The sequence below is a fragment of the Moschus berezovskii genome, chromosome 1 (assembly GCF_049115385.1).
Source record: "Moschus berezovskii isolate FMDL1 chromosome 1, NW_MosBer_1.0, whole genome shotgun sequence".
Classification (NCBI taxonomy): domain Eukaryota; kingdom Metazoa; phylum Chordata; class Mammalia; order Artiodactyla; family Moschidae; genus Moschus; species Moschus berezovskii.
Window position 1 is genome coordinate 63580222 of NC_142460.1, and position 19349 is coordinate 63599570.

Below are 19349 nucleotides of genomic sequence, written 5' to 3' on the forward strand. Positions count from 1 at the left end.
TTGATGGAATTCACCTGTGACACCATCTGGTTCTGGACTTTTGTTTGTTGGAAGATTTTTAATTCATTTCAGTTGCATTACTTGTGATTGGTCTGTTTATATTTTCTAATTCTTCCTGGTTCAGCCTTGGAAGGTTGTCCCTTTCTAAGAATTTGTCTATTTCTTCCAGTTTGTCCATTTTATAGGCCTATGGTTGCTTGAGATAGTCTCTTATGATCCTTTGTATTTCTACAGTGTCACTTGTGATTTAGCCTCTTTCATTTCTAATTTTATTGAGTCCTCTCCCTTCTTTTCTTGAGTCTGGCTAAGGTTTATCGATTTTTTTAGTAAAAACCAACTCTTACTTTTATTGTTGCTATTGTTTTCTTCATTTCTACTTCATTTATTTCTGCTATGATCTTTATGATTTCATTGCTTTTTTACTGACTTTGGGTTTTCTTTGTTCTTTCTCTAGTCGCTTTAGATGTAAGATTAGATTGTTTATGTGAGAGTTTTCTTGTTTCTTGAGGATTGACTTGCTGTAAATTAGAACTGTTTTTGCTGTGTCCCATAGGTTTTTGGTCATTGTTTTTGTTGTCATTTATTTCTATGTATTTTTATTTCCTTTTTAATTTCTGTAGTAATCACTTGGCTATTTAGCAGTGCATTGTTTAGCCTCCATGTTTTTGTATTTTTTATAGTTTTGTTCCTTTGATTAATTTCTAATCTCATAGCATTGTGGTCAGAAAAGATACTTGATACTGTTGCAGTTTTATTAAATCTTCTGAGACTTGATTTGTGACCCATGATGTAGTCTATCTTGGAGAATGTTCCATGGCACCAGAGAAGAAGTGTATTCACCACTTTCAGGTGGAATGTCCAAAATTATCAATTAAATCTATCTGGTCTGTTGAGTCACTTAAAGCTTGTATTTTCTTATTTATTTTGTATGGATGATCTGTCCATTAGTGTAAGGGGGTGCTAAAGTCCCTCACTATTTTTGTGTTACTGTTGATGTCTCCTTTTATGGTTATTAGCATTTGCCATGTTTTGAGGTGCTCCTATGTTGGATGCATAAATATTTGTAATTGTTATATCTTCTTCTTGGTTCAATCCTTGAGATATGTGTATCCTTGAGGTATGTGCTTTTAATGGAAGGTTAGTAATCTTGGGCTTTTTCCTTTATATTCTTTCTGAGTTTCTCTCCTGAGCAGTAGTCCAGCAGATTGGGATGGGGTGAAGGTTGAGGCTGCTGAACCATTCCCTGAAGAATCCCAGTTACCTGAGCTCCCTGTCCCTGTTCATTGTGTGGACTGGGTCTGTGCTGTGCTAAGTCACTTCACTTTTGTCTGACTCTTTGCAGCCCATGGACTGGAGCTTGCCAGGCTCCTCTGTCCGTGGGGATTCTCCAGGCAAGAATACTGGAGTGGGTTGCCATGTCTTCTTCCAAGGGATCTTTCCCACCCAGGGATCGAACCTGTGTCTCTTGCATCTCCTGCATTGGCAAGTGGGTTCTTTACCACTAGTGTCACCTGGGAAGCCTGTGGACTGGAAGCCAGACCCAAAAGCATGGTAAAGTCACAGAGTGGGTCGGAGGCAGGAAGGATGGAGATCACTAGTCCAGTTCCCTCATTATGGAGATGAGAGGACTGAGGTCCATTAGAGGTTAGGAGGTCTCTAGACTTGTACTCCTCTCTATTTCCTCCCTCTGCATTTTAACAAGCAGAGCAAAAACAGAAGACTCCACAATTAATGTCTTAGATGGGCTGTAAGCAGTCCCCCACCATTATTTAATGTGGCTTCTGTCTTTATCCTTAACCTCAAACCATTAAAAAAAAATATTTAAGACTGCATTGGGTCTTAGTTGCAGCATGTGAGGTCTTCTTGCATCATGCAGGATCTTTTGTTGCGGTACACAAGCTCTCTGGTTGCAGTTCATGGGGCTCCAGAAATTGTGGGCTTAGTTATTGCAGTATTCAGGCTTAGTTGCTCCCTGGCATGTGGGATCTTAGTTCCTTGACCAGGGAATTGAACCTGTGTCCCCTGCATTTCAAAGCAGATTCTTAACCACTCGACCACCAGGGCAGTCCCGACCTCAAACCATTTTTAATACTTTCATAGGGTTAAACTAAAACATCTCTATGTTACATATATATAATCGCAAGGGATTTGATTGAGGTCATACCTGAATGGTCTAGTGGTTTTCTCTTCAATTTAAGTCTGAATTTTGCAATAAAGAGTTCATGATCTGAGCCATAGTCAGCTCCCGGTCTTGTTTTTGCTGACTGTAAGGAGTTTCTCCATATTTGGCTGCAAAGAATATAATCAATCTGATTTTGGTATTGACCATTTGGTAATGTTCACATGTAGAATAGTCTCTTGTGTTGTTGGAAGAGGGTGTTTGCTGTGACCAGTGCATTTTGCAGAAAGTGAAGAACTAAAGAGCCTCTTGATAAAAGTGAAAGAGGAGAGTAACAAAGCTAGCTTAAAACTCAACATTCAGAAAACTAAGACCATGGCATCTGGTCCCATCACTTCATGGTAAATAAATAGGGAAACAATGGAAACAGTGGGAGACTTTCTTTTTGGGGGGCTCCAAAATCACTGCAGGTGGTGACTGCAGCCATGAAATTAAAAGATGCTTGTTCCTTGGAAGAAAAGCTATGACCAACCTAGACAGCATATTAAAAAGCAGAGATATTACTTTGCTGACTAAAGTCCATCTATTCAAAGCTTTGGTCTTTCCATTAGTCATGTGTGGATGTGAGAGTTGGACTATATAGAGAAAGCTGAGTGCTGAAGAATTGATGCTTTTGAACTGTGGTGTTGGAGAAAATTCTTGAGAGTCCCTTGGACTGCAAGGAGATCCAACCTGTCCATCCTAAAGGAAATCAGTCCTGAATATTCATTGGAAGGACTGATGCTGAAGCTGAAACTCTAATACTTTGGCCACCTGATGCAAAGAACTGACTTAATGGAAAAGACCCTGATGCTGGGAAAGATTGAGGGCAGGAGAAGATGTGGACGACAGAGGATGAGATGGTTGGATGGCATCACTGACTCAATGGACATGAGTTTGGGCAAGCTCTGGGAGTTGGTGATGGATAGGGAGGCCTGGCGTACTGCAGTCCATGGGATCACAAAGAGTTGGACACCTGAGCGACTGAACTGATGTTGTATGTGTAAATTGATTGAAATAGAACTATATTCAAGTTTTTTCCTCTTAAAGATAAATGATCTGGATAGAATCTTCTCTGAATAGATACTACTGAAAAAGTTTTCTCAACTGTCATCCTGAAGATCATGCACAGTAGATATGTCAGTTGGCCTTCTCTGTAATTTCACCTCCAGCCAGAGGATCCTGAATGTGGGAAAGAAAAGTAGTCTCAAAGAAATGTTGAGAAAGCATTTTTTTTTTCCTTAAGGTGAAATTTACATAAGATAAATGAACCATTTTAAAGAGAACAGTTCAGTGGCATTTAGTACAGTCACAATATTATGCAGCCACCACCTCTAGCTGGTTCCAAAAAGACAAACCATTTTAAAACAATTATTAGAGTAACCTTTTGTGTTTGCTTTGCTTTTTCATGTTTGTCCTTTTATGGGAATACTCAAACTAGCTGTCTGACTAGAACTTCGGCAGCAGAGAAGTGATGATAAGGACAGAAAAGGATAGGTTAGAACATGGTTTGTTTTATTCTTTTGTGAGGGAGAGGGGAGGGCAGGCGGTGGGCATGGTCCATCTTAAATAGGGGAAACAGCATAGTGAAAAATTGCTAGAGCCAGCAGGTCAGTTGTAACTGTCCTGTGATCTTGGGCAAATTTCTTAATTTCTGAACCTTGGTTTGTTATAAAAGAGGAGGCAGAACTGCATATGCACATTATACCAGAGTCAGTTTTGCTAGTTAATGGTTCAGTGAGGATGAACATTATGCAATAGTTAAGTCAGTGTAACCACTGGAAGAAACTGGGTGAAGGGTATGCAGGACTTCTCAGTACTATTTTTGCAACTTCTTGTCAGTCTAGAATTATTTCAAAATAGAAAGCTTAAATTGAAAACATATGACCACCTGAAACTTGTACATGAATGTTCATAGCAGCATCATTCATGATAGCCCCAGAGTGGAAACAGTTGAAATGTCCAGCCTCTGCTGAATGGATAAATTAAATGTACATCCACATGATGGAATGTAATTCAGTCATAACAAGCAGTGTAGTACTGATTCATGCTATAGCATGAATGAACCTTGAAAACATTTTGCTCAGTTCAGTGAAGGAAATCAGTCACAAAAGATCACATATTTGTATGACTCCATTTACTGTGCATGACTACCATTTCCAGGTGGTGCAGTGGTAAAGAATCCGCCTGACAATACAGGAGATGCAAAGAGACGAGGGTTTGATCCCTGGGTTGGGAAGATCCCCTGAATAGGAAATGGCAACCCACTCCAGTATTCTTGCCTGGAAAATTCCATGGACAGAGGAGCCTGACAGGCTACAGTCCATGGGGTTGCAAAGCGTTGGACACGACAGGAGATCAGTCCTGGGTGTTCATTGGAAGGACTGATGTTGAAGTTGAAACTCCAGTACTTTGGCCACCTCATGCGAAGAGTTGACTCACTGGAAAAGACCCTGATGCTGGGAGGGATTGGGGGCAGGAGGAGACGGGGACGACAGAGGATGAGATGGCTGGATGGCATCACTGACTCGATGGACATGAGTTTGAGTGAATTCTGGGAGTTGGTGATGGACAGGGAGGCCTGGCGTGCTGTGATTCATGGGGTCGCAAAGAGTCGGACACGACTGAGCGACTGAACTGACTGACTGACTGAGCTCAAGAGCATGTCAGCATGTCCACTGTACAGGAAATGGCCAGAATAAACAAGTCAATTGTAGATAGAAAGTAGATTAGTTGAGTTACTGACAAGGGTGAGGGTGGCAGTGGAGTGACCCCTACCAGCTATGGGGTGTCTGTGGGGAGATGAAAATGTTCTGCTTTGGATAATGGTGATGGTGGCATAGCTTTGTGAATATGCTAAAAACTTGCTGAATTTTATTATTTAAAAGGGTGAATTTTGTGGCATGCGAATTATATTTCAATTAAAAACAGTTTAGAGTGGGGATGGTTGAGGTACCCTCTAGATTCCTTTCCGGCTGCTTTGTTCAGAGGGCACAGTGATGTCCCAATTAGAACAAATGTTTAGGAATAGCACACTCTAGTTCTCTTGCCATATTTGCCCTGTGCTGTCACTGTTGATTTTTCAGGACTCAGGTTCCTCATTATTCTACAAAGCACAGCTCATGCAGGGTGGCCATATATATATATATTTATATATTTATATTTTCATAAATGTCAGTGATTGAAGATATTTTAAGGGAATTGCATCACAGAGAAGTGGTACTTAGAATGTGCCCATGTAATGAGGTCCTGACCCTTCCTGGGTGTCCGTGGAGCTCCTTAGCACCCGCTTGAACCTTGGCCCTGACGGCTGTTCCCTTTTCTTCAGTGGAAGTGCCTCCTTCCACAGCCAGAGCTGTGGAAACCCTGAATTACAGGATCTTAGCCCTCACTTAAAATACATGAGCCAACTTTCCACTCCCAACCATCACCGTCATATTCTGCAACTATGCCGATTCTGTAAGAGTGCCTGAGTCCTGCACAGGTGGTTATAGAGTAAAGCAACATAAATATCTCACTTAATGGAAGCACTGTGTTAAGTCAGTTGCTTGTTAAACGGATGGGGGATTTGTGAAAGTTGCCTAGTTGCTCAGTCAGGCAGAATGAATTATGTCAGCATCAGCAGAGCTGGGTTAGATTGGCAGTCAGCCAGGACAGGAGCATGGCCTTTGACAACTTAAGATGTCAGCAGTGTGTTTATTTAAAAAACAAAAACAACACAAACACCCAAGCTCTATAAGAAATATCAGTGTCTGCTTCACTGCTCTGGACATCTTCCAGTCTCACAGTGTCTTTACATGGCAGCATTTTCAGCCAGGAGGAAGACTTGAGGCTGAAGGGAGGTTGATATTCTGCTTCAACAAAGTGAACCATACATGGCAAAGAGAAACATAAGTGTGTTTTATAGCAGCTACTGTGGTCAGAGGTTGGATAGAGAGAGATACAGAAACCATGGTATACATGATAGGAGAAATGGCTCCCTGCAACATAGATCAGCAACATTCCAGACCTCTGTAAGGGGGCTTCCCTGGTGCGCTGGTGGTAAAGAATCCTCCTACCAGTGCAGGAGGTGCAGAAGGTGTGGGTTCAATCCCTGGACAGGGAAGATCCCTTAGAGGAGGAAATGGCAACCCACTCCAGTATTCTTGCCTGGAAAATCCCGTGGATAGAGAAGTCTGGTGGGCTACATCCAAGGGGTCATGAAGAGTTGGACTTGACTAAGAGACTGAGCACGCACACAGACCTCAGTGATTTCCTTACTTCTTAAAAGGGCATACTGCGACCCAAAATACAAGACCAGGGTCCCAGAGGTGCCGACTGGGGGGCCAGAGCTAGCAGTGAGCCCTCTACCCCAGTCCATTGCACAGGGTTTTAGAATCTTCAGGCTTGCAAGTGACACTCTTCCTAAGAGTGATCTGAACTCAGCAGATGTTTATTATATCCCATATCTAAAGATGTGTGTGTTCAGGTCCACAGATTTGTGGATCCGATTCCATAGGGCAGCCACATATGGCTGCACAGACTGGATTGCACAAACCCAGCGGGTGCCAGCGTGCACGTATAGTTGTCTGGATGGTACCTTTGTATTTGGACTGTGTACCACCTTACATCTGTGTGGACTGGCTCTGGTTACAGGATTGAATTCGTGGCTCAGTGATGTCAGGGCAGCTTTTTGGTGGTTCCGTCTTTCTCAGGTTTGAGATGACTACAGCTGCTCTAGCCTTGTCATCATGTGTCAGTATCTAAGCGGAAAGGAAGGGATGGCTAAAATGAAAGTGTTTTGTTCAAACCGTTCTCTTCCTGAGGGTAAAGGGTTTCCCAGAGCATCTAACAAACTTCTCTGATATCTGATTGCCTGAGGATGGGTCACATGGCCACATCTAAACCAACCTTGGCACAAGAATATACTCACCACTGTTAGGCTTGTGAAAGCAAGGCTCTGCCATCAGGCACAGGGGTAACGGGAATATGACAAGTGGGATCTGTTAAAGATTGTTACATTGAAGATGGAATGATACATTTTAATGTATATAATGTTGCTGAAGGGACAAATGAATATTGTAAAGCATTCAGAAAAGACAGATCATAGATCACTGGAAGAGGGCAGTTCAAATTTACTTCCCCTATGTTGATGGCTGGTGTTTCACTGCATAAGTTAGTAACTTTTCTGGATTTGCCTGACTGATTGAGAAATATGTCTTTTACCTACAGGAAGTGTAAGCCGTTACCATTACTGTCTCAGCAGTTTTCTAGATTTTTCATTAACAGGTTCAGACAGTCTGGAATTATTTTGTTTTCTGGGTAAGCAATTTGAGGCACATGGATTTCTCTGTTTCCAGGATAGAGGAAGGAAGAACAGATAACTGTTTCTCCAGATATAAAGTCATGCTTAAAGTGACAACCAAAACAGTTTCTAAAATGTACAACTTGTGCATCAGGAAATTTCAGATTAGAGGATGCAGAAATATAAATGATACTATTCTTGCCCTTCAGGGATTCACAGTTCACTGCAGCTGTTTGTGCATGGTATGCTCAGTCATGTCCGACTCTGTGGCCCCAAGGAGACTGCAGCCTTCCAGGCTTCTCTGGCCATGGAATTCTCCAGGCAAGAATACTGGAGTGGGTTGCCATTTCCTCCTCCAGAATCTTCCTGACCCAGGGATTGAACCACCATCTCTTGCATCTCCTGCATTGGCAGGTGGATTTTTTAACCACTCGTACAACCTGGGAAGCCTGTGTTAATTAAATAGCGTAAAGTTATAGAGTCACCCAAAGGACACTGAAAATTATTGATTCATGCCACGGGAACAAGGGCGGCCAGGAGCCCAGGCCAGGGGATGAAGCCATGGAGAGGGTGAATCACTCCTTTGATAATATGAGAGTACCTTCTGGGGAGAGAGGGGAGCAGTGAGTAACGAGGTGTGTGGTTCAGGATGTATCTGTTCCATTGTGCATTTCCTAGTGTCACGGGGGCATTGAGAGTCACCGCTGCAGAGAAGATGTTATTGCCAAAGGGTAGTCTTAGGCACATCCTTAAAGAAGTTTCTAGTTTTATATATGATACGATATTCCGAAAAAAAAAAAAAATGTGTGGATCTTTGCTGTATCCCTTGCTGGGAGGAAAAGGAAAATTCCATTGATAAGGTTTGCTTTTAAAGACCTCAGTAAACTTTTCCCATGGTGAAGGACCTTTCCCCATTCCACATGCCCTCTGCAAAGCCAACAAGGAAGAAAACAGTGAAATTTCTAAAATGTGTGACCTTGGCAGTATAAAGTGCCTTTGGAACTGGAGTTCTCTTAGGTGAGGCAGTATCCATATGATTTCTTTCCATTTATCTCAAGTGGGAAGAGGCTGAGAAGATTGGGTAGAAGAAATGACTGGGTAGGGGAGTGACCTGCAGCCTTCTTTGAAGGAAAGAGGGTTAGTCTAGATGCCATAAATTATAGATATTCCTTCTTCACCTCCACACAGGTGACCTCATAGGAATGGAGTGATTAATTCCATCCTGTCCATTCCTAGCCACTCCCTCTCTGGTGCCCAGCCTTGCTTAGTGTTCTGATGGGAAGGTGAAGCCAGTCTCTGGAGTTTCAGCATCTCACTTAACATTTCTGGCCCTGAGGTTACAGAAGGAAAAGTCATGCAAGCTGTGTGTGTAGGAGCTGCCACGGAGCCCTCAGGGGCTAGGTCTGCTGGGGAGGATGGCCACAGACCCAGAGAGGACAGGGTTGACCAGTGAGCAATCCCATCTTCTCCAGGCCACCTGGCTGCAGAGTACTGTGGACAGAGTGGTTTCCTGGGATTGGGGTTTATGTCAAACGTGTATGTTAGAGCAACTAGAAATGTTACTTTCATAGTTAAAGGCAAGCAGATTTAGAAAAGAAACATCTCTAGAAAGTTTAAGGTGTAAAACATCAAATGTAAATAGATGAACTAAACAAATTCTAAATTAAAAAGGTACATTTACATATATAGGAATGTGTATCTTGTCTCTTCTTAACCCAGCAGGGCCAATGCCTGGCTCCTTTCAGTAGTTTTTGTACTGCTTTGTTCTCTATGTTTAAGAATTCTACAGCATTCATCTGGTCTGCTGATCTCATGGTTCTTGGAGAAACAGTTTTTTCCTCATATTTCCATGTCATGAGGGCCCTGCAAGGACAATCTCAACAGCTTTACCCTCTGTAGTTTTGTCCCTGGGAGAAGGACATTATCTTTTGTCATTTCTCTAGGCCTAGCCAAGTGGTGGTGAGAGCTTGGAGCTGGATGGGCCAGGCCATGTTTTTTTGTTTGTCGGTTTGTTTTTAATTAGTTTTTATTGGAGTGTAGCAGGGACGGGGGAGCCTGGTGGGCTGCCGTCTATGGGGTCGCACAGAGTCGGACACGACTGAAGTGACTTAGCAGCAGCAGCAGTTGATTTACAATGTTGTTAGTTTCAGGTGTTCAGCAAAGTGAATCAGTTCTACATATATCCTCTGTTTTTAGATTCTGTCCCCATATAAGTCATTAAAGAGTGTTGAGTAGAGTCCCCTGTGCTATACAGTAGGCCCTTATTGGTTATACGTTGTTGTTGTTCAGTCTCTAAGTCATGTCTGACTCTTTTGCTCCCAATATTTCCTCCTTCTGTCCATAGTTTGTTTTCTACATCTGTGGCTCTATTTCTGCTCTGTAAATAGGTTCATTTGTACCGTTTCTTTAGATTCTATATATAAGTGCTATCATCTGATATTTGTCTTATACTGACTTACTTCACTCAGTAGACAATCTCTAGGTCCATCATGTTGCCACTAATGGAATTATTTCTTTTTTTTTTTTTGGTTGACTAAAATTCCATTGTCTATATGCACCATATTGTCTTTATCCATTTCACTGTTGATGGACACTTAAGTTGCTTCCATATCCTGGCTCTTGTAAATAGTGCTGCAGCGAACACTGGGATGCATGGATCTTTTCAAATTATGGTTTTCTCCAGATATATGCCCAAGAGTGGCATTGCTGTATCATAACAGTAGCTCTATTTTTAGCTTTTTAAGAAACCTCCATACTGTTCTCCATGTTGCTGCTGCTAAGTCGCTTCAGTCGTGTCCGACTCTGTGCAACCCCATAGACGGCAGCCCACCAGGCTCCCCCGTCCCTGGGATTCTCCAGGCAAGAACACTGGAGTGGGTTGCCATTTCCTTCTCCAAGGGATGAAAGTGAAAAGTGAAAGTGAAGTCACTCAGTTGTATTTGACTCAGCGACCCCATGGACTGCAGCCTACCAGGCTCCTCCGTTCATGGGATTTTCCAGGCAGGAGTACTGGAGTGGGGTGCCATTGCCTTCTCCATAGTATGTACCAATTTGCATTCCTACCAACAGAGTAAGAGGGTTCCCTTTTGTTCATATCCTCTCCAGCATTCATTGTTTGTAGATATTTTGATGATGGCCATTGTGGCTGGTGTGAGGTGATACCTCATTGTAGCTCTGATCCTTTCTCTAATAATTAGTGATGTTTAGTATTGTCTCAGGTGCCTGTCTGCCATCTGTATGTCTTCTTTGGAGAAATGTCTGTTAAGTCTTTTGCCTATTGTTTGATTGGGTGTTTTTTTTTTTTTTTTTATATTGGGCTGCATGAACTGTGTATATTTTGGAGATTAATCCTTGTCTTTTTGTTTTCTTCATGGTTTCTTTGCTGTGCAAAAATTTTAATTTTAATTAGGTCCCATTTGTTTTTGTTTTCATTACTTTAGGAGGTGGATCAAAAAAGATATTGCTGTGATTTATGTCAAAGAGTGCTTTGCCTATGTTTTGTTCTAAAAATTTTATAGTACTAGGTCTTACAGTTAGGTCTTTAATCCATTTTGAGTTTATGTATGGTGTTAGGAAATGTTCTAATTTCATTATTTTACATGTAGCTGTCCAGTTTTCTCTATACCGCTTGTTTATTCTTTGTGACAGATTAGCTGACAATAGGTGTGAGGGTTTATCTCTGGCCCTTCTATATTGTTTCATTGGCCTATATTTCTGTTTTTGTGCCAATTCCATACTGTTTTTTTTTTTTTTTTTGGTTATTGTAGCTTTTTAGTATAGTCTGAAGTCAGGGAGCCTGATTTCTGCAGCTCTTATTTTTCTTTCTCAATATTGCTTTGGCTATCTTGAGAAAAAAGAATGAAACTGGCAGAATCAACCTTCACATGAAAAGCACATGAAAAGATGCTCAACATCACTCATTATTAGAGAAATGCAAATCAAAACCACAGTGTAGTATCATCTTATGCTGGTCAGAATGGCCTTCATCAGAAAGTCTACAAACAATACATGCTGGAAAGGATGTGGAGAAAAGGGAACATTCTTACACTGTTGGTGGGAATGCAAACTGGTATAGCCACTATGGAGAACAGTGTGGCGATTCCATAAAAAGCTGAACATAGAACTGCCACATGACCCAGCAAACCCACCCCTGGACATATACCCCAAGGAAACCAGAATTGAAAGAGATGCATGTACTCCAGTGTTCATTGCAGTACTGTTTACTATAGCTGGTACATGGAAGCAAACTAGATGTCCATTGGCAGATGAGTGGATAAGGAAGTTGTGGTGCATACACACAATGGAGTGTTACTCAGCTGTAGGAAGGAATGCATTTGAGTCAGTTCTAATGAGGTGGATGAAACTGGAGCCTATTATACAGAGTGAAGTAAGTCAGAGAAAAACAAATACTGTATATTAATGCATATATATAGAATTTAGAAAGACGATAATGCTGATCCTACATGCAGGGCAGAAAAAGAGACACAGATGTGAAGAACAGACTTTTGGACTCTGTGGGAGAAGGCGAGAGTGGGATAACCTGAGAGAATAGCATTGAAACATGTATATTAACATATGTAAAATAGATGATCAGTGCAAGTTTGATGCATGAAGCAGGTCACCCAAAGCCAGTGCTCTGGGACAACCCGGAGGGATAGGGTGGTAAGGGAGGTGGGAGGGGAGTTCAGGATAGAGGCCACATGTATATCCATGGCTGATTCATGTTGATGTATGGCAAAAACCATCAAAATATTGTAATTACCCTCCAATTAAAATATATTTTTTAAAAAGATTGCTTTGACTATTCAGGGTCTTTTGTGTTTCCATACAAATTGTAAAAATATTTTGTTCTAATTCTGTGAAAAATGCTATTGGTAATTTAATAGGGACTGCATTGAATCTGTAGATTACTTTGGGTAGTATAGTCATTTTCACAATATTGATTCTTCCAATCCAAGAACATGGCATATCCATCTGTGTATGTCATCTTTGGTTTCCGTCATCAGAATCATGTAGTTTTCTGGGTACAGGTCTTTATTTCCTTAGGTAGGTTTATTCCTAGGTAATTTATTCTTTTTGATGTGATGGTAAATGGGACTTTTTCCCTTCTCTTTTCTGATCTTTCATTGTTAGTGTATAGAAATGCGTGAGATTTCTGCATGTTAATTTGTAGCTTTCAACTTGATCAAATTCATTAATGAGCTCTAGTAGTTTTTTGGTAGCATCTTTAGGATTTTCTATGTATAGTCATGTCGTCTGCAAGCAGTGATAGTTTTACTTCTTTTTCAATTTACATTCCTTTGATTTCTTTTTCTTCTCTGATTTCTGTGACTAGGACTTCCAAAGCTATATTAATAGCTTTGTGGACATCTTTGTCTTGTTCCTGATCCTAGAGGAAGTGCTTTCAGTTTTTTCTTTCTACCATTGAGAATGATGTTTGCTGTGGGTTTGTCATATATGGCCTTTATTATGTTGAAGGCCAGGTCCTGTTGGCTGAGAGTTGAACAGTAGATAATCCACTGGCCGAGGCTGATTCTGGCCAGCAACAGGAAGTTCCACCTCATGTCCTACTTTAAAGCTCTTTGGCAGGAATACAGAGTAAACTTTTCATTTGTATACTGGCTAAGCTTTAAGGACCAGTACCTGTTTGGGGAATTGAAGTAAGCATGGGCAGGTACAAAGAAGCCGCACTTTGCCCACCAGGTTCTATACTGTCTGTCTCCACACTTACAATACATAGCCATGATTCAAAGCTGGAATCTCAGGGGAATGGGTAACACTGATGGAAAATACATACACATCTAGTATAGAACACACTTGTATCAATATTAACATGGAGAATCTTATGTTGAGGGGTATCTTTGTAGTCCAGAGACCTGGACTCAATCCTAGTTCTGCCTCTTTGGAGTATGACTTTGAAATGTTACCTAAACATTTTTAAAATATCTTTTCTTCTGTAAAATGGAAATATCAGGCTTACTTATCTCCATGGGTGGTTATGAGAAACATAATGAAGGGATTATATGAACTGATAAGTACTAATAGTTGCTAACAATGATATAGTTCCAATGGAACATGATTTCTTGAGTCTTACTATATCCCTAGACCTGTGAGTTACAATTGATTCTTTTCCTGGGTTCTTCAAAGTATGAACAGGTTGTTGGAATCAGCCAGTTTTGTAAAAGATGTCTCAATCTCTCATTTGTCTTTTTGTTCAACAGTGTGCCGTGTAAGAAGTGTGTGGTGGTTGGTAATGGAGGAATTTTGAAGAATAAGACATTAGGAGAAAAAATTGACTCCTATGATGTAATAATAAGGTAAATATGTTTTCTACTTGCTAACATGGAACTGTTTTAAAAGAACATAGTTTCCTACTGCTTTAGTATGACCATTTTTAAAAGGAAGTGGAGTTGCTTTAGTATGTTTAAGTACATTGCATGTTACTCAAGTTGTTGGTTGGAGTAGACTTAGATTTCAGGTCATTCATTTAGCAAATATTTATGAAATCCCCTGAACATTCTGGGCACAGTTCTAGCCCCAGGGGGTTATTGCAGTGAATAAGAATAATGTTATTCCTCCCTGTGGAGCTTACATGCTAATGGGAAGAAGAAAACAGTAATTAAGAAAAGAAATATAGTAAATGTCATGTAAACAATCAAAACAGTTAAATCATCAAGAATGAATGAATGGCTGTTTTTGAATGGATGGCAATGCTGAGGCCAAGACATCTTAAACTAGACCTAAGTGACCGCACAGTACTGGCCATACGAAGACTAGGGAAGAGCAATACAGACAGAGAAAATGTTGACTGAAGGTCCTCCGGAAGGTATGATGCTGGGTTTGAGAGCAGCAAAAAGACAACCAGTGAGGCTGGAGGGCAGCAGACTGGGGAGAGGGGTGCAATCGGCAGCTGAAGATGTAGTTAAGGAGTGGGCTTTGTAGGATTTTGTCAACTCGGATTTGGGCTCATGTTTTAAGTATAACAGAAAAGTTTTCAAAATCATTCAGCAAGAATGCAACTCTATCTGGTTATGTCTTTTTTTAAAAAAAAAATTTATGTATTTATGACTGCACTGGGTCCTTGTTGCTGCACGTAGGCTTTTCCCAGTCGCAGTGAGCAGGGGCTACTCTCTAGTGGAGCTGCATGGGTTTGTCATTGAGATGGCTGCTGTTGTCATGGAGCACAGGCTCTGAAGTGTACAGGTTCAGCAGTTGGGACGCCTGGGCTTAGTTGCCTCATGGCATGTGGGATCTTCTCAGAGCAGGGATCAAACCCGTGTCCTCTGCATTGGCAGGCAGATTCTTAACCACTGGACACCAGGGAAGCCCTGGTTTTGTCTTTAAAATACCCTGGCAGTGGCATGGACAATAAAACATGAAGGACAAGGGTGGAAATGAAAAGACCAGTTAGGTTGCTGCATTTGGATAGAGAATGGTGGCTTGCAATAGGATTCTCATGGCAGGGACAGAGATAAGAGACTAGATTGAGGGATGTATTAGAGTTGCAGTTATCAGGATTTGCTTTTTATTAGATGTGAGCAGAGTTGGGAGTAAAGGAATACAGGATACTTCCAGGTTTTCAGCTTAATAGACTGACTGGATAGTGGTACCATTCATTGAGTTGGGGAAGACTAGGGTAGGAACAGGTTTAGGGGAGAATCGAGATTTTGGTATGAACATACCACGTTTGAGGTGCTTATTAGATTTATAGTATATAAATCAAGCAGGCAGTTAGATAAAGAGGTTAAATCTTATAAGTTGTATTTTAAACTATGGACTGGGTGAGATTTCCTAGGAGCAGACAAAGAGGGCTCAGAACTGAGCTTTGAAGTACTCAAAACTTAAAGGTTGTGCAGAGAAAGGAGTAAAGGAACTGGAAAGGATCTGCCACTGAAGTAGGAAGAAAGTCAGGAAAAGGTGATCATAAATGCCAAGCCAGCACAGTGTTTTAAGATAGGGAGGTTTCAACCATGACAGATGCTAGTGAGAGGTCCTGTAAGATAAGGACAGAGTTCACATTGCACTGGCAAGTTGAAGCTCACCGATACTCTTGACAGAAGACTTGGAGGCGTGGTGCTGGGGAGAAGCTCAAGTGGAGCGGTTTGAGGGAATGGCAGGTGAGAAAGCAGAGAAACTAGTAAACTAGTATAAACAACTCTTTGGAGAAATTTCACTGTGGGGTTGAGACATAAGATGGTCACTGGAGATAATTCTGGACTCCTAAAGGAGATTTTCGGTTTTGTTTCCTTTTGTAAAGATAGGAGATTCTAAAACATTAGTAAACCAATGGAAATGAATAAAGAGATTGGCATGGTAATGAGAGAGGGCATGGGGCCCAGAGCACCGCGTGGTTATCTCTGCAGTGGAAGGGAAAGTTGGGGTTGTGGTCACAGCTACTGAGAGTCCCATAGACCTAGTGGTGGGGTAATGATAACATTTCCATCTCTGTCTTCTTGTAGTAAAGGTTGAAGTCAGGTCATTAAGTGTGTATGTGTTGGGAATGGCCATGAACAGTCTCCTGAAGAGTGGGAAAACTTGCTGCTGGGCAATGCATTCGGATGCCCTGGCAGTGCTTGGGCGTTTTGCTGGGTTCCAAGCTGCCAAGGGTTTCTGCATAGTATGGCCACCTCATTTTCTGGTGGCTATCCATTTTGAGGAAGTTGTGAAGATTTATCCACAAAACAGGGTTCAAGCACTCACAGATTTCTCTGTAATTGTGTAAAATCTGCTTCTCTAGAACCACACCAGGCCCTTGTGGGAAGATGCCACTGGCAGGACATTATGAAAGTCATTTCAGGTGTTATTAAGGCTGCTTTATATTACATAGTGCCATAGGGTCAAACAGTATTTATCTCCTAGGGGACACTATTTTGGCAACAAAGCATTCCTTTTCATAGCACACCTTCATGGTGTGTGCATAAATAGTGCATGTCTAACCTTGGCTTATTTTGAGCATCTGCAAATCCAACACTGGATCATTTGTGGTTCTTTTGTTCACCCCAGCAATAGTTACTCTTGGTTATGCTTAGGTAAAATATAGCAGTTTTGTTGTTCCTTTACTTCAGAGCACATCAATTTTGATGGGTCTTCAGATCACCTTAACTGTGACTCTTGTCTGTTAGTCACTTAGGCACATCCATGTGCTCCATGATGGTGTAACCTTGGTCAAGTAACTTTATCTCTATGGACATCAGGGCCCTTATCTACAAACACAAGGGGTTTTATTGAGATGTCCTCCAAGGTCTGTTTTGAGTATTCTGGGGTTTTATGTTCCTACTTGTTTCATTTTGTCTTCAGTTTTTCTGGAGGTTCCCTGGTGACTCAGATGTTAAAGCGTCTGCTATAATGCGGGAGACTTGGGTTTGATCCCTGGGTCCGGAAGACCCCCTGGAGAAGGAAATGGCAACCCACTCCAGTGTTCTTGCCTGGAGAATTCCATGGACGGTGGAGCCTGGTGGGCTACCAGGTCGTAAAGAGTCAGACACGACTGAGTGACTTCACTTTAAGAATGACCTATTGGTGGCTCCACAGTTAATTTTCAAACACAAATGAATGTTTCCACCTTTGATCAAGCAGTTGTTTCAGGAAGAGGAGTTATTTCCTTGGCTGTGAAAGACTTGATGAATTGCCACGTGGCTTTAGAGCCCAGCTACGTGGCTGACGACATTTGTCTGGCTCTGAAATCTCTGAGAACTGTGACGGAAATGACCCTGACTGCTCTTGGTCTACATGTCTTGTGTGTTTCCTACCCACAGAATGAATAATGGTCCTGTTTTAGGACATGAAGAGGAAGTTGGGAGAAGGACTACCTTCCGACTTTTTTATCCAGAATCTGTTTTTTCAGATCCTAATCACAATGACCCTAATACTACGGTGATTCTCACTGCTTTTAAGCCGCTTGATTTAAAGTGGCTGTGGGAATTGTTGACAGGTGGCAAAATAGTAAGTTGGCAAAATCGATCTGTCTTCTGATTTTCTTCAGTTTTTTTTAATATTAAAAAAAAAGACAACAACAAATTGTATTTTCTATATTCTTACTTTATTTCAGAACCCTAATGGTTTTTGGAAGGAACCAGCCTTAAATCTAATCTATAAACCTTATCAAATCAGAATATTAGATCCTTACATCACCAGAATGGCAGCTTACGAACTGCTTCATTTCCCAAAAGTGTTTCCCAAAAATGAGGTATGTATTTTGCTTCACACAGTTTCAAACTAAAGAAATTACTGGGGTGGAATGGAGGTTCCCTGGGAGTCTTAGGAACTGGGTGAGAACCACGACTCATGAGGTGACTTCTGAGGGCCACATCTGAGTTAGTGAGATTAGGTTATCTGTGGATTTTATCTGTATGCTGTTCAGGTTGCAAGGAAAACAACCTTTTAAGTATAGTGTTTTTCCTTCCCTCGCAGGGCCCTTCTGGGGTCTCCTTTTAGTTGTCCAAGTGGCCCATCTCTCATCGCCTCCTCTTCACTGCTCTGCAGGGAGGAGAGTATTGATGGGGGAAGTGGGAGGGGATGTGTAGCGCTGATGGGCAGGCTGTGTGCAGACAGCAGCATTCTTTAATTCTTTTTAATTACAAGGAATCTCATTGACTTTGACTCTTGTAACCCTGTTTGTCTACATTCCCTAGGAAAAAGGTAGCTTAGATCCATACAGTGACAGGCTGTATTTTTCATTTGAAGCTTGGGTAAATGTGTAATGTGATATCTCAGCTGAAAGGAGGCTTTCCTTTTTGTAATTGGGAAAAATCCAAAGAAATAAACTTGTATTTTGTACCTTTTCATTAGCACAATAAAAAATTCTGAAATATTACATGCTTCAGTTCAGTTCAGTCGCTCAGTCGTGTCTGACTCTTTGCAACCCCATGAATCACAGCATGCCAGGCCTTCCTGTCCATCACCAACTCCCGGAGTTCACTCAAACTCATGTCCATCGAGTCGGTGATGCCGTCATAAAGGAATATTTTTTTAAAAAGGAAATCATCCTTTCTCTGTATAATTCAGATTATCTCCCAAGCTCTTTTGCATTTTATATCCTTCTAGACTCGTCTGTGCACTTACAAACACAAATGCTTTAAAAGTTAATTTTATTGGAGTATAGTTGTTTTATAATGTTGTGTTAGTTTCTGGGGTATACGGCAAAGTGAATCACTTATATGTATACCTGTATCCCTTTCTTAGGGATCTTTCTCATTTAGGTCACCACAGAGCACTGAGCAGAGTTTCCTGTGCTGTACAGTGGGTTCTCATTAGTTATCTCTGCTATACATAGTGCCAATAGAGTATATATGTCAATCCCAGTCTCTCAATTCATCCCATCCCTCCTCTCTCCTTGGCATCTGTAAGTTTGTTTTGTCTGTGTCTCTATTTCTGTATAAGTTCATCTATACCATTTTTCCAGAGTATACATACAAGCAGTATTTTTCTTTCTGACTTCCACCTGTATGACAGTCTCTAGGTCCATCCATGTCTGCAAATGGCGCTATTTCATTCCTTTTTACAGCTGAGTAATATTCCACTGTGTAACTGTACCACATCTTCTTTATCCATTTCTGTCAGTGGACATCTAGGCTGCTTCCATGCCCTGGATATTTTAAATAGTGCTGCAATGAACACTGAGGTGCATGTATCTTTTTGGACTATGGTTTTCTCCGGGTATACACCCAGGAGTGAGATTGCTGGGATATATGGTAGTTCTGTTTTTAGTTTTTTAAGTAATCTGCATACTCCTTCTCCACAGTAGCTGTATCAATTTACATTCCCAACAAAGGTAGGAGGGTTCCCTTTTCTCTACATCCTCTCCAGCATTTATTGTTTGCATCAACTTTTGTCTATGCAGTTACAAACACAAGCACTTTTTTTGTTGTTGAGTGTAATTTGTGATTCTACTATATTGTTCTGCTGTTT

At 41.3% G+C, this 19349-nt stretch overlaps 1 protein-coding gene across 23 annotated transcripts in view; it reads left to right on the plus strand.

Moving 5' to 3' along the window:
* ST3GAL6 (ST3 beta-galactoside alpha-2,3-sialyltransferase 6) overlaps positions 1–19349 on the plus strand; it is a 108231-nt gene that overhangs the window by 61088 nt on the left and 27794 nt on the right. For all 23 annotated transcript variants that reach the window (XM_055409915.2, XM_055409739.2, XM_088836385.1 and 20 more), the window contains 3 exons: positions 13664–13759; positions 17198–17384; positions 17491–17628. In XM_055409915.2, the coding sequence (XP_055265890.1) occupies positions 13664–13759; positions 17198–17384; positions 17491–17628 (421 nt within the window). The remainder of the gene's footprint in view (positions 1–13663; positions 13760–17197; positions 17385–17490; positions 17629–19349) is intronic.